Raw genomic sequence first — 16,063 nt, 5'->3', positions numbered from 1 at the left:
CCACACTTTGAGAACCACTGCATTAGAGGCACCGCACTGTGGGCAGTAGGGAGTGCGAAAGACAGAGTTGTAAATACAGCTGGTGGTTTTACAGTAATAGAGCCTTTTACACAGCAAGACTACTGTAGCACTATACTTGACCCCACTCTATTCTCTCCACAGGACACCTGGCCTAAAGAAGAATAGAGTGGAGCAGAGTAGAGTAGAGTAGAGTAGAGTAGAGTAGAGTAGAGTACAGTAGAGTAGAGTAGAGTAGAGTAACATAGAGTAGAGTTGCATAGAGTAGAGTAGAGTAGAGTAGAGTAGAGTAGAGTAGATTAGAGTAGAGTAGAGTAGCTAATAGAGTAGAGTAGAGTAGAGTAGAGTAGAGGAGCATAGAGTAGAGTAGAGTAGAGTAGAGTAGAGTAGAGTAGAGTAGAGTAGAGTAGAGTAGAGTTGCATAGAGTAGCGTAGAGTAGAGTAGAGTAGAGTAGAGTAACATAGAGTAGAGTTGCATAGAGTAGAGTAGAGTAGAGTAGAGTAGAGTAGAGTAGAGTAGAGTAGAGTAGCATAGAGTAGAGTAGATTAGAGTAGAGTAGAGTAGAGTAGAGTAGAGTAGCTAATAGAGTAGAGTAGAGTAGAGTAGAGGAGCATAGAGTAGAGTAGAGTAGAGTAGAGTAGAGTAGAGTAGAGTAGAGTAGAGCAGTATAGAGTAGAGTAGAGTAGAGTAGAGTATAGTGTAGTAGCAAATAGTAGAGTAGAGTAAAGTAGCATAGAGTAGCATAGAGTAGAGTAGAGTAGAGTAGAGTAGAGTAGAGTAGAGTAGAGTAGAGTAGAGTAGAGTAGAGTAGAGTAGAGTAGAGTAGAGTAGAGTAGAGTAGAGTAGAGTAGAGTAGAGTAGAGTTTAGCAATCTCCCTAACATAATGTGAGCAGATTTTGATTACTCCTGTGTCATAAATCCACGTTACGTATAAGCTAACTCTGCTACAGCTAGGGCACACTGTATTGAGACAAGATTTAGACATGTTATTATTTTGCAGGTAAACCAGTGCTCAAGTCAAGTCTTGGCTTTATTGTCAATTTCTTTACATGCACTGGTCATACAAAGAATTTGAAATTACGTTTCTTACTTTCCCATGCAGACATAGACATAGACTTTAAGTGTGGACATGGGCAATATGTGTTTCTCTGTGTTCTATCTGATTTTTCAATAAACACAATACATCAAGATGTATGTATAGTAATACCAGAGATTCTTTAAGTATATAGAGATATGCCAATGTAATAGGTTGCTATGGGCACCTCACATGACCAGGTTCCGGTCTGCCTAAAGGGGCGTGTCATAATACTCCTAGCATTGAATAGAACAGTCCTTAGGTCTGCCTAAAGGGGGATTCCCCCCCCCCCTCCCCCTTGCAATAATAGAACCCGGAAACAATGGGCCAATGGAACCTCTCTCTCTCTACTCTCTCTGGTAATACTGTGCATCCAGAGTTAGTGCCATAGGGCCAATGACAAAGACTTTCATTACTGTACACATCTGTAGATATCACTTCTGTAAATGTAATTTGTGTGAAAGTGAATCACATTGGCATACTGTACATGGTGCAATCTTCATTGCCAATCATTGATTCATTTCTTCTCTTTCAGCCTGCCAATCTCCCATCACTTTCACTCAGTGTCTTGAATTGTTTAACGCCCCTCCCCACCCCACTCCACCCCCACCCCCTCTCTCCCTCTCTGACTCTATCACTTTATCTCAATCCCCCTTTTTTTGCCCTACCACTCGTTTTCACTATCACCACACACAATCATACTAGCACTCCCCCACACTACACCTCTGCCTTCACTCTATCTCTCCACCATCTCATTACCATCATTCCTCTACACCAGTGGTTCCCAACCTTTTTCTTAAGGGACCCATGTTCTTACTATTGTAAGCTTTGGTGACCCAACCACGCGAGCGCCCGCACGAGACGGAGTCATAAGATGCCCTCTGTTTCCTGCGAAAACTAATTTTAGTTATTTTATTCCTCAATTCGTCTTTGGTCAAATATAGAATAAATGTTTAATGTAGCACTTACAATTTGTTGCTTCTATGCATTTATTAGTTAAATGCTTTGTCTTTTATTCAACATGGGCTATATATATTTAAAATGAAACCCCTTAAAATCAAGAGGGCTCCACGACCCCCTGTGGATCTTTGGCGACCCATAAGGTGGGTCCCGACCCATAGGTTGGGAACCACTGCTCTACACTACCAGCCACCACTGTGAGCATCACTCTCAGCATCACCGCTTGTGTCTGTGTCTCTCTTCCTTATCATCTAATGTCTCCATCTGTTTATATATTTCGCATCTTTGTCCCTCCCCTCTCTTGTCACTCTGCCTGTGCCCACTCCTTTGCCCTCTCTTTCTCTATCCTATTATATCGCCGTCAGCTTATCTCCCTAATTTTTGTCCTTCAGGAAATGCTATCTAACTTCAACTATTGAAGCCCCTGCAGCGAGAGAGAGAAAGAGAGAGAGAGAGAAACAGAGAGAGAGAGAGAGAGAGAGAGAGAGAGAGAGAGAGAGAAGAGGGAGGGAAAGAGAGAGAAATAGAGAAATGGCTCTAATAAAGTGCTGAAAGCCTAATAACGTGTATACACACACAATACCGCCCACCGTCTCCAAAATGGCTTAACTGTGGGAAGGTATCTGTAAAAGGTCTTCGGAGGGGCCACCTCCAATGGCTTGCAAAAAAAATGACTGCATCTTTGTTCCTCTTAATTAGTTTTACATGAAAATCACACCTTTTCAGTGCTGCACACTGAATGCTAATTGTTCGGCACGCAACGGTCAGCTGATTAGATGTATTATAACCCTTAACTAATGTGCCAGGAAGCAGAATCATTATGTCTAGCGGTGGAAAGACTCATGGGCTGTTTATAACTTTTAGCCACACCACTTAAGGTGAGTTTGATCTACAGTATAATTAAAGAAATTAAAATACAATTAGCCCGGCCTACCATAACAGTCAAATCTCTGCAAAGGTTGCATAAGAAATCAATTGAAATGGTGTCCATTCTGGCCAAAAGAGCAAACTCCCATATAAAAAGCCATTAACCTGATGGATTGGGTTGTAATGGTCTGAGAAGCCCGTGAGTAATCTATAATAGAGAAAGGTCAGACTTCAACTTGGAATTCAACGGAGAGACAACTTCAAAGACTTCGCCACGCAACTGCACTGACTTTGGAATTAAATAAACGGTAGCTCACCAAAGACACAAGAATATAAACAAGTAAACAAAACAAAAAAACCTCAGTGGTAACAAGTAAACAGATGGCCGCCTCTGTAAAAGAGCTACTTGAAATGTAAAAAAAAGAAAACAAGTTTAAGGCAAACCCAATATTTGCAAAGATACTAAAGGCCTTAAACAAATAGTGTAAATAGAATGCCACGGATGATGTAATGTTATTCTTGCTGCTGAGGTTGAGCCAGAAAAGAGGTGGAGAAGAGAAGAGAAGAGAAGAGAAGAGAAGAGAAGAGAAGAGAAGAGAAGAGAAGAGAAGAGAAGAGAAGAGAAGAGAAGAGAAGAGAAGAGGAGAGGAGAGGAGAGGTGAGGAGAGGTGAGGTGAGGAGTGGATAGGAGATGAGGAGAGGAGAGGAGAGGAGAGGAGAGGATGGGAAAGGAGATGAGAGGAGTGCAGAGGAAAGGAGAAGAGAGGAGAGGAGAGAGAGGAGAGAGAGAGGAGAGGAGAGGAGAGAGAGAGAGAGAGAGAGAGAGAGAGAGAGAGAGAGAGAGAGAGAGAGAGAGAAGAGGATCGTAGACAAGGAGAGCACAGTAGAGAAGACCAGAGGAGAGAAGAGAAAATGAGAAAAGGAGTGAAGTGCAGGCGACATGAGCAGAAAATAAAAGAGAAGAGAAGAGAAGAGAAGAGAAGAGAAGAGAAGAGAAGAGAAGAGAAGAGAAGAGAAGAGGAGAGAAGAGAAGAGAAGAGAAGAGAAGAGAAGAGAAGAGAAGAGAAGAGAAGAGACGAGAAGAGGCTCTCTCCCTGCCCACTTTACACCATAATAACGTGCCTCCTCCTCCTCCTGCTCCTCCTCCTCCTCCTCCTCCTCCTCCTCCTCATGCTCAGCCATGCTCCCCGTATGAGCGTCACGCTCCTCACACATCTGGATGGAGCTTGCAGTGGCTCGGCGGCGGCTGCCATATGGCTTGGTGGGGAGACCAAAGCACTTTGTTGACACAGAACAATGAATGATGCAAAGCAGGCAGGCAGGGATGGGGCACATGGAGCAGGCAGGAGATGGCTTCTAAAGCTGTCTACACTTACGCCACACACTTTGCATTTCAGCAAGGCGGTAGGCAAGCAGGGCCTGTTCCCTTTAAGAGGCCAACCAGGGCCAACCACCAGGGAAGCTGACAGGGGGGGACAAAGGGGTTACTTGTCCTGGGCCCAGGGAGAGAGGGGCCCAAATTTGGATCCTCATTACATTGTTATGTATTAAGCGGAGGGGCCTTTCAGATGTCTGTCCCGGGCCCAGCCAAAGCTGTCAGCGGTCAGGGGTAACAACAACGACGTGTGGTAGGAAAGTGGCTTGAAAAAGAGTGGAGCGAAAAAGTAAATAAGTAAAAAGAAAGTTTCACAGAACCTCTCATGCTAAAATCATATTTGGCCATCACTCATGTACGGTTGGCTATGTCATGGGAGACGCCTGGGTGGGTTCGTCTGCGTCTCTGTGTGCTCTTTTATGGATAAGTCCTGAAATAGTGCAGACGTTAAGCTTCCATCTTATATTAACTGCATGAAAGATTGATGACGTGTGTCTAGGGAGGCTGTGAGAGGTTTAAAGAGCATCTTGAGGGGATATCACATCCGTGCCAATCATGCAATGACATGTCAGTATTTTACATAATATAAAATATGTGGAGTTTCCAGCATTTGACTCTGAATGCATGGTAAAGAAAAATATTACTGTTATATTTTGCTTGTACTTTGTATGAATGCTTTAAAGTAAAACGATCTCGGCAAACATACAGAAATATCACATTTCAGCTTTTCTTTTACTTCAGACATGTAAAAGTTCTATCTTTTACCTGACATGTTTCAACGAAATAATTTTCGTCTTCACCAGAGAGTCACTGGGGATGTGGATGTGTGACTTGCTTTAAACCGTTGAAACATGTCAGGTAAAAGATAAAACTTTTACATGTCTGAAGTAAGAGAAAAACACAAGTGTGATTTAAACAGTAACACATAATGAACGTTATATTATATTATATAATATATTAAAATGTAATTATATATAATATATTTCGTTCACAAAAGATTTTGCAGAGCTGCAGAGTTGCAGCATCATCTGTATAAGCTGCATGACATCCCAAAAAAGGCCTCCTCGACCCTGCCATCAAGCTGAGTAATTAATGGCACCTTCCCACTTAACACCAAGGACAGCCCACGACCCTTATTTAGCCACTAAGACTGATGGAAAGCCCAGGTGTCGGATTTCAATTACTGGCCAAAAAATCCAGCCAATGCCATGCACGTACCGTACGTGCGCGCGGGCACACAGGCACGCACGCATGCACGCATGCACGCATACACACACACACACGCACGCACACACACACACACACACACACACACACACACACACACACACACACACACACACACACACACACACACACACACACACACACACACACACACACACACACACACACACACACATACGCACACACACACAGGGGGTGTACTGTAACTGCATATACCACAAGTTCAGTGGAGTGACTTTCAAGCACAAGTAAAGCTTTAAAAACACACAAATCCAGTACATTACCTTTAACTAATGTTGTGTCCTGTTCAACCCTGCCCCGAGCCTGTTTCTTTTTCCAAGATATTTTTCAGCAGCTTGACTTGTTAATGTGTCTTTCCCCCATAGAAGCTAAATAGTTGTTAGAGCTTACAGTGTATTTTGCCTTTTTAAATATTGACTAACACAACAAATATGTTTAAAAAAATAATCTGTCATGATTCTATTCTTGTGCACCTAACCTGAGGCCCTTTGTGGTAGAATGGCATTGGTCCAACCTCCTGCACATACACGTATACAACTTCTAAACACAATGTGGGAAACAAAACAGCATCTCATTATTTATTTATATTACCACCATGTCCAAAAAGCAAACGCGTTTCGGCTATCAAGCCTTCATCAGTGCGTGGTACGTTTTCTTCCTTAAGTTTTTATCTCGCACCCAAAGACTTTCGTTTTTCCAAGAAGTTGAGCGCGTCCTTTGCCAAAACAAAACAGCACTCCTCAGTGTCAATAAGTCCCTGTCTTGCTCAGTCATCCTTTATGTTGCCAACATGGCTCCTGCCAAAGTCAAACCTCCACACGAAACGACTTCAATCTTATGTACAGTATTAATGCAGCAATAGGCCCTGCATAATGCTGTACATCTGCACATTTCTGATACCCTAATTGTGTCTATGCACATAAGATTACAGTGTTAATTCAACACTTAGAGAGTACTCTTGGATCAAATACACTCTACTAGAAGATGGTAAATTGACAAACTGTTGAATTAACACTTTTATTGTGTACTGCATTCAGAAATCAATTCTGTAACGATGACCATCATGGCTATTGCCATGACAATAGAACTAATGAAAAGCAACAATTTCGTTGTTTGTAAGACACTTTGCAAACAACGAAAACGTTCAGCATAATGGGTTAGTTCTACAAAAAGGGTTAAGAGTTAGGGGTCTCGCATTTTGCATAAAGAGAGTATTCTTGTGGGGGTGCTGTGGTACAGCGCACTTAGCCCCACATTTGGGCTTGCATGCCCACGGGGACCCCGGTTCGAGTCCGGCCGGGGTCATTTCCCAATCCCACCCCGTCTCTCTGTCCCACTCGCTTCCTGTCACCATCTCAGACTGTCCTATCAAATAAAGGCATAAAAGCCCCTAAAAATATATATACTATATATATAAAAAGAGAGTATTCTTAACCACAGACCGTTTTTTAAAAAATCAGTAGGATCAAGTGCCATCGCCATGGTTGAGAGAGGGTTCTAACTGCCATTCCAAAGAGTCTGGCTGCTTTGGTGCTGTGGTCACGGTGGATGTTTGGTACCCGATAACCTCAAGTTGTGGTCCAGGTTCAGGCAAGGTGGCCGGGCTGCTCTCCCCCTCTTCATACCCACCCCACCACCACCATAACTCTGCAGGCAGACAGCCACAAGCATGTGGCCTGCCAGGTCAACGCCGGACAGCTTTGACCAGACAGGCCCGGGACAAAATCACCCAAAAGGGCCCCTTTCTCAATACATACACTGTAACGAGGTCCCAATTCTGGACCCCCTCTCTCCTTGGGCCCGGAAAACAACCAACCCCTTTGCCCTTTCCCCTGTCAGCGTCCCTGTATGTCGCCTGCCGTTCCCCTGCCTGGCTGCCTGGCTCCTGGATGTTCGGTATCCCTGACGGCAAAGGAAGGAAGCTTGGCTACTCTCTCCACCCCCCCACCACTCCCACACGAAGGATGGATTCCTGCATGGGCCTACCAGGCCTTGGCCAAGGGGCCCAACAGCCAAGGGGGCACTGAAGAACTAGCCTCTGTGCTACAAAAAAAATCCTTCATTATTAGTCCACAGTATATTTTTGCTCTCATATTGTGTTAAAATTGCACTTTCAACTACTGAATGTAAACATTTTCAGAACCCCCCAAACAAAAGAAGCTCGCCAACATATTCAGTCCACACTCAAATATTATCAAACCTCACGATTCCATGGAAGGTGGCCCTTTCTTGTTGTCTGGCCCAGGGGCCCATGGAACTCTAATCCGCCCCTACCCAACACCGCCACCGCCGACGCCACCACCACCATCAGCGCCACCATAACTCCGCAAACTGACAACCACAAACAATGTCTGGCGCCTCGCCTTACAGCTTCTCCTCTGTCTATGCCCTGCTCCGAACACACCTGATTAAGGTCAATGTAATTAGAATGCTCCTGATGGACTAAATCGGGTTTGTTCAGCTAATTGAGAGTGTCACTGATGACTTCAGTACCCTATGCACAGCAGGCAGGCAGGCACGCGTGAGCCAAGAGAAGTGCAGTGCAGGCAGAATCCTGAGCAGACGACTTCTTTGGTCTTTTTTTCAAGGATAAAGTAAACCATGGTGCAGATCAATGTAAAAAAAAGCTGAATTTCACAGACAAATATGTGTAGGTTGTGTATTTTTCCTTAAAGTTAACTATTAATCCTGTACCTTCATGCAGACGAGCTGTGACTTCTGATCTTACTGTGAAATGTCTTCAGAATCCTGAGCGGAGAAGACTATCAAGTTTGCAGGGCGTGACCTAGCCATGCATGCACTGGTGTAACAGCAAGGAAGCAACACTTCTTGTACTGTACACAGTTTCTAGGAGAACACCTGCTGTATTTGTACGCATGACCTCTGCAAGGAAACACTGTAACATCACATGCAATGTTCTGTCCTTGTTTACCATGAAAATGAAATTGCCGACAATTTAACGGCTCCATGTTGCTGTATGCACAGCTGGTGATAGAGACAGTACGGTAACACTTTATTTTAGGGATACATCTATTAGCACTAATACATACACTGTGCCTGTATAAGTAACTTGTAAGGCATGTACAAAGCAAAATCATACATTTGTTACGCATGTATTCGCAAATCCGCAAATTCCGGCGGCGGCGCACGTAGGTTGCAGCAGCCCCTTGCTTTCCCAACTTTCAGTGTTTATTTGTGTTAAAATGTGTCTTTCGGAATGTCTATCGTCGGAAAATATGTCGGAACGCACGTACAGTCGGCAACAGCTGTTGCAGATAAGAATGGACAACTTAAGCAATGTATTGGATGTACCAATGAAGACCCTGGAAGAACTAGGAATTCTCCGGCGGCATAGGACTACATCGGACCCGTCCGCCTCGCTATGCCGACGCCGAAGAATTAGGAAAAGGGGCAAACGAGGTGGCGTCGAGACACGGCTTGCAGCCAACCCAACTCGTCCAGCAATACCATCAATTCTCTTGGCAAACGTCAGATCTCTGGACAATAAGATGGATGACATACGGCTACTGAGATCAGCGAACAAAACCGTGAGGAACTGCTGCGTTACGGTGTTCACCGAATCATGGCTGAACGACGGCATACCCGATTCGGCTTTACATCTGGAACAACTAACGTGCCACCGAGCGGACAGAGCCCTTGCAGAGAAAAAACGAGGAGGAGGAATATGTGTCTACACACATGATGCTTGGTGCAATAATGCTACGGTAGTACAGAGGCACTGCTCTCCACGAGTGGAGTTCATGATTATCAAGTGCCGACCCTTCTATCTACCCAGAGAAATATCCGCTATCCTATTAGTCGCCGTCTACCTCCCACCCAGCAACAACAATGGCGTCAAAAGCGAGGCACTGAACGAGCTGCATCGGGGCATCAGTGAACAACAAGATGCACACCCAGATGCCTTCACAGTGGTACTGGGGGATTTCAACCACGGAAATCTCAAAACAGTACTTCCAAAATTTCATCAACATGTCAACTTCCCAACAAGAGAACAAAACACCCTGGACCTCGTTTACACAAATCAGAAGAGAGCATACAAGGCAAAGCCCATCCCCCCAATTGGATCATCAGACCACACAACAATTCTGCTACTGCCAGCTTACAGACAAAAGGCAAAACTCACCAAACCAGTTCAGAAGGAGGTGAGAAAATGGCCTGAGGGAGCCATCTCACGACTTCAGGACTGCTTTGAAACCACAGACTGGGACATTTTCAAAACAACTGCCACCCACAGCAATCACATTGACATTGAGGAGTACACAGACACCGTGACCTCCTACATCACAAAATGCATCGATGATGTTACAGAAATAAAACACATCACTACCAGGGCCAACCAGAAGCCATGGTTCACAGGAGACGTTCACCGACTGCTGAGGGCCAGAGACAAAGCCTTCAGAGCAGGAGACGTAGCTGGCCTAAAGACAGCAAGGGCTAACCTGTCCCAGGGCATCAGGAAAGCAAAAAAGGAATACTCAGACAAAATAACAACACACTTCAAAGACAGCAGAGATGCACAGAGCCTGTGGCAGGGCATACAGGCTATCACGGACTATAAGCCTGCACCACGAAGCTGTGACAACAACACCTCTCTGCTAAACGATCTGAACAGTTTCTTTGCCCGCTTTGAAGCACAAAATGACACTCACCCACAGAAAACTCCCCCTCCCCCCCATGATCAACCCCTTTACCTGTCCTCTGCCAGTGTTAAGAGGACACTGGCCACCATCAACCCACGCAAAGCAGCTGGCCCAGACAACATACCAGGCCGAGTGTTGAAGGATTGTGCAGAAGAGCTGAAGGATGTCTTCACAGACATCTTTAACATCTCTCTGGAGCAAGCAGTCATCCCATCACTTTTCAAAGCTGCTACCATCATACCTGTGCCGAAGAAATCATCACCATCATGCTTCAATGACTACCGTCCTGTAGCACTGACGCCCATAATCATGAAGTGCTTCGAACGGCTAGTCCTGTCACACATCAAAGCCACCCTACCCCCCACCCTAGACCCCTACCAGTTCGCATACCGAGCCAAGCGATCCACGGAGGATGCAATTTGCTCTGCCCTCCATCCAGCCCTCACCCACTTGGACAATAAAGACTCATATGTGAGAATGCTGTTCATTGACTTCAGTTCAGCATTCAATACCATAATACCACAACAACTCATCAGAAAACTGGACAAACTAGGTTTCAGCACCTCCCTCTGCAACTGGCTGCTGGACTTCCTGATGCAAAGACCACAAGCAGTACGGGTAGGGAACAACACCTCGAGCACCCTGACCCTGAGCACGGGGGCTCCGCAAGGTTGTGTTCTCAGCCCCCTGCTGTTCACGCTGCTGACACACGACTGCACAACGACCCACAGCACTAACCATCTAGTGAAGTTTGCGGATGATACAACACTGGTGGGCCTCATCACCAAGGGCGATGAGACTCACTACAGAGAAGAAGTAGACCTGCTGGCCAGATGGTGCAAAGACAACAACCTCCTGCTGAATGTCAACAAGACCAAGGAGATTGTTGTCAACTTCCAAAGGGTCCAAAAACAACTGCCACCACTGACCATCGACGGCGATGCTGTGGAGAGAGTGAGCAGCACCAAGTTCCTTGGAGTGCACATCAGCGACGACCTCTCTTGGACCACCAACACTACATCACTGGCGAAGAAGGCCCATCAGCGTCTCTACTTCCTGCGCAAACTAAAGAAGGCAAGTGCTACACCCTCCATCATGACAACATTCTACAGAGGAACCATAGAGAGCGTCGTGTCCAACTGCATCACAGTGTGGGGAGGAAGCTGCACGGAGAAAAACAGGAAGACACTCCAGCGTGTTGTGAACACAGCGAAGAAGATCATTGGAGTACCACTCCCCTCCCTGCAGGACATTTACACCACACGCCTCACCCGGAAAGCACTGATGATCATCAAAGACACAAGCCACCCTGCACACAAACTGTTCAGCCTCCTGCCCTCTGGAAAGAGGTACAGGCGCCTCCGTTCCCGTACCACCCGGCTGGCGAGCAGCACAATGCACCAAGCGATCAAGATGCTGAACACTCAACCCACTCTCCCTCCACTGTCAGCCTCTAGCCAGCAAGGCCACTGACAACCCCCCCCCCACTGTCAGCCTCTAGCCAGCAAGGCCACTGACAACCCCCCCTCCCCCCACTGTCAGCCTCTAGCCAGCAAGGCCACTCACAACCCCCCATCCCCCACCACCATATCTGCGACTGAACATCCCACCTGCACTACTATACTTGTGACTGAACTTTCAACCTGCACTAACTCAAAACATGCACACACACACACACACACACACACACACACACACACACACACACACACACACACACACACAAGCACACTGCACTTTCTGCACTAAACCCAAACATAAACGCACTGACACACACACACACACACACACACACACACACACACACACACACACACACACACACACACACACACACACACACACACACACACACACACACACAGACACACGAACACACACACAAGACGCACACCGCACCTTCTACCTGCACTAAACACATACACACACATACACACACACACACACACACACACACACACACACACACACACACACTGCTGCTGGTGTACTTGACAGACCTTTTTTATATTTATTTTCTTCAAAATGCTACTATTACCATGTCAGAACGCTATAAAGGACTTTTTTAGGAAAAGCACAAAAGCACAACAAATACCTCTTAATGTATGTCCTCTACAAGTCTTCTGTTGTCCAGTCTTGCACTTTAAATGTCTGTATGAGCACTGTCTATGTCCATACTGTCTTAAGTCCATGTATAAGTACTGTCTATGTCTATACTGTCTATGTCCTTACCTTAATTAGTCTATGTCTGTATGGGAAAGCAAGAAATGTAATTTCAAATTCTTTGTATGACCAGTGCATGTAAAGAAATTGACAATAAAACCTACTTGACTTGACTTGAAATGTCTTGTTCATGCACAATAAGGGATTTATTACCATTTTAACCTTAGTAAGGACCTATTAAGCCTCAGCATTTGCTTAGCACATGCCTTACAAGTTACTTATGCAGGCATTAACATTGTATGTATTAGTGCTAAGAGATGTATCCCTAAAATAAAGTGTTACCGATAGGACTTTAAATTTGTAGTCTTTTGATGAAGATGTGATCGCCAGGCAATCTGACTCACTGTTAAGTCATAAACAAATCATACCATGTAAATTCTCTCTGTTACCCTGTTGTTACCCAGACAGTACCCAGTAAATACCCATCATAGGCTATGGTAACTGTACCGTAAAATTGTACTGTACTGTACTGTACCGTAAAAAAGCATTACCCAACATTATTATGACATTACAGAGAGGTTTATGTGACAGATTACATTGCGATTTTGGTAACAAAAAAGCGCATGATAGAGGCTTGGTGTGAAAGGGTTAAATGCCGTATCCACTATCGCATCTAAATGGGATGTTGTAGCTCCATAATGCATGCAGATTGCCATACACTCAGAAGCATGGCAAAGTTAAATTATTCAACAATCCTCGAGATAATAAACATGGGAGAGTTACATGGCATTTAGCATGCCACGCTTTCGCAACAGCTGCTATGTTAATGTCAGACAGATACACAACCACCAGTGAGTCATCAAATTAATAAAAAAAAACTATAGCTTTCAAAAATTAGCTTCCCAAAAGGGTACACATGTGACAACATGCAGATATGTCCTGGAGGAGGTCAACGTTTCCTCCAAACAAACAAAACCCAACACAGAGCTTCCTGGTTCTGTGAGACTGAGACGTGAGTCATACAATGGTTCAACATCCAACACAACAGAGCACAGGGAAACAGCAACACACAGCATGGGACTAGCCATTTAGCATTTTACGGCACATCATCTCTAGTCGCTGAATAAAACTCAATTAGCATTCACGTTAATTATATATATCCACTTTATACGTACAGTACGTGTACTGATGCATGCATATGAAGGCTGGTGCCGATATGTATTATACTCACACGCAAGTGTTTGTGTGTGTGTGTGTGTGTGTGTGTGTGTGTGTGTGTGTGTGTGTGTGTGTGTGTGTGTGTGTGTGTGTGTGTGTGTGTGTGTGTGTGTGTGTGTGTGTGTGTGTGTGTGTGTGTGTGCGTGTGTGTGTGTGTGTGTGTGTACTATTATATATCGGTACCAGACTACATATATACTGTGTGTGTGTGTATGTGTGTGTGTGTGTGTGTGTGTGTGTGTGTGTGTGTGTGTGTGTGTGTGTGTGTGTGTGTGTGTGTGTGTGTGTGTGTGTGTGTGTGTGTGTGTGTGTGTGTGTGTACTACTACATATCGGTACCAGCCTACATATATACTGTGTGTGTGTGTGTGTGTGTGTGTGTGTGTGTGTGTGTGTGTGTGTGTGTGTGTGTGTGTGTGTGTGTGTGTGTGTGTGTGTGTGTGTGTGTGTGTGTGTGTGTGTGTGTGTGTGTGTGTGTGTGTGTGTGTGAAGCTTCAGTGCAGTGCAATATATTGCATGACGATATAGCTATGAAAAGCAAGAAGAGAATGTTATCGTTCCTGACTTTAATTAGCATACAACAAAGCACTTTTGTTTCGCACGGCTGCAGCACACACACAGCCCTGGCATCCTCTAACCTCAGAGGTGGTCGCATCCTCACGGCAGAGAGATATCCTTTAATCCACGTGGGAGAAACAAAGACAGAATTCGCATAAAGGAAGGCGTTTCACCTTTGCCTCTTACCTTCATAAATTGCTTTAAATCCTTGCGCACTCACAGCAAAGTCCGTGGTAAACCACAGCGCCATTATTGAGCCCGTGCTCACGATTGGGGACGGCAACATGAAGCCAGACAACCTGTAGGAAACAAAAGGAAAAAAGAAAGAAAGAGAGAAAACACACATTACATAATGCAAACTTCAAATGCCAGATTTGCATGTTATTGTATACTAAGAGTAAGAAAATGAGGGCTCCCGGCTCTTCTTTTAGGTGATTTACCGCTTACCTTAACCTGGTTAACTCCTGAACCAGCTTCTTAGCACATAACGCAAACTTCAAATGCCCGATTTGCACGTTATTGTTATAACCGTCTCCAGTCATCAAGTCCTCAAGTCCTCATTTTCTTAAAATATATGAGGACTCCAGGCTCTTCCAGGCTCTTCTATTGATGATTTACCTCTTAACTTAACCTGGTTTATTCCTGAAATAGCTTCTTTGTATGCCCCTCTTATCCATAGATTTTGTTTGCTGTTTCATATTGCACTTCGAACTCTTAAAGGAAACTGTATGGAGTCCACCGCCACTGTGAAATGTTGCATTTAAACAGATTTAGGAGCATCTGACCCATGAGGCCTGTCAATAGTCTACAGTAAATGGAAATGTATTGTTCTACCCAAGCCAAGTAAAGTGTATATGGTGTATAAACTGCCTATGCTGTTAGTGGAGCACTGACCTCTGTTTATGACAAGTGATTCAAATATTATGCAGAACCCGGATATTACAGCCTATTAATAGCTTATTGTCAGACTTTATCACACAACCATGACTTTGCAGGATGCAGAAGGTCTGCAGATGAGTTAGACAAATGACAATGTCCAGACTCCATCAAATGCCACACTGTTTTCCAGAAAAGACCAGACTGAGAGAAAATAAGAGAACTGTTTCGGTCTGAGACAAACACATTTCCTGCAACTGTTTTTTTTGTTTTTTTGGTTACACTGCATTCTCCTCACATACTCTGCAGTCGGCCCATGTCATTCTCTATCTAGCAGCACCGGTAGACAATCTAAAAACCTCCCAAAAGATACAAAACTAAAATTAGGAGGGCAGTGGCAGAGCACAGAGCACAGCCAGGCCCAAATGCCTCTTTCAATGTGAACAGCGGTGAAAAATGACCCCTGAATCTGCGACAGGATTCAAATTGACTCCAAAATAAAATACTTTTTCAAATACTTTTTTGTCTCCCTCATCTATGCTCCACCTCCCCAGAAGGCCCTTGGAAGAGCCTTGTGTTTGGTATTTTCTGTGCAGTACTGTTTGCATAAAAATGTTCCAACAAACATTAAGTCTCCTTAAATGCATTGATATGCTGTACAGGTGCCATACAGTATATTGAATGAAGCCTAAATACACACAAAGAATAATGAATAAGTAAAAGGGGGAAAATAATCTGGGGCCACACGGATGTCTATTTTTTGTTATTCCTTTTTTCAATGCAGTAAAACCAACATTTCTACATGCGTCTTCATCAGAGTCCAGTCTTACTCACGTTAGTCTTACTGCACTGAAAAAATAAATAACAGAAAATAGACATCCGTGTGGCACCGGATTCTTATTCCTTTCTACTTATGATTTAGTCCTACTCTGGTTGCAAAATATTGTTAATTTAGAAGCACAGAGTGTGTATCTCCTTTGTTTTACAAAGAATAATGTAAGTTTGTCATGCCTAGCTTTTACTATTCATCCATAACAAAGGAC

The 16,063-nt window shown here is 44.5% G+C and overlaps 1 protein-coding gene across 1 annotated transcript in view; it reads right to left on the bottom strand.

The window, feature by feature from the left end:
* LOC134441358 (CUB and sushi domain-containing protein 1-like) overlaps positions 1-16,063 on the bottom strand; it is a 617,842-nt gene that overhangs the window by 376,703 nt on the left and 225,076 nt on the right. Inside the window, exon 3 of the mRNA XM_063191634.1 lies at positions 14,331-14,443. Within this exon, the coding sequence (XP_063047704.1) occupies positions 14,331-14,443 (113 nt within the window). The remainder of the gene's footprint in view (positions 1-14,330; positions 14,444-16,063) is intronic.

The sequence above is a fragment of the Engraulis encrasicolus genome, chromosome 24 (genome assembly GCF_034702125.1).
Source record: "Engraulis encrasicolus isolate BLACKSEA-1 chromosome 24, IST_EnEncr_1.0, whole genome shotgun sequence".
NCBI classification, from domain to species: Eukaryota; Metazoa; Chordata; class Actinopteri; order Clupeiformes; family Engraulidae; genus Engraulis; species Engraulis encrasicolus.
Note: the sequence above shows the minus strand (reverse complement) of the source record. Positions and strands in the feature narration are given on the sequence as shown.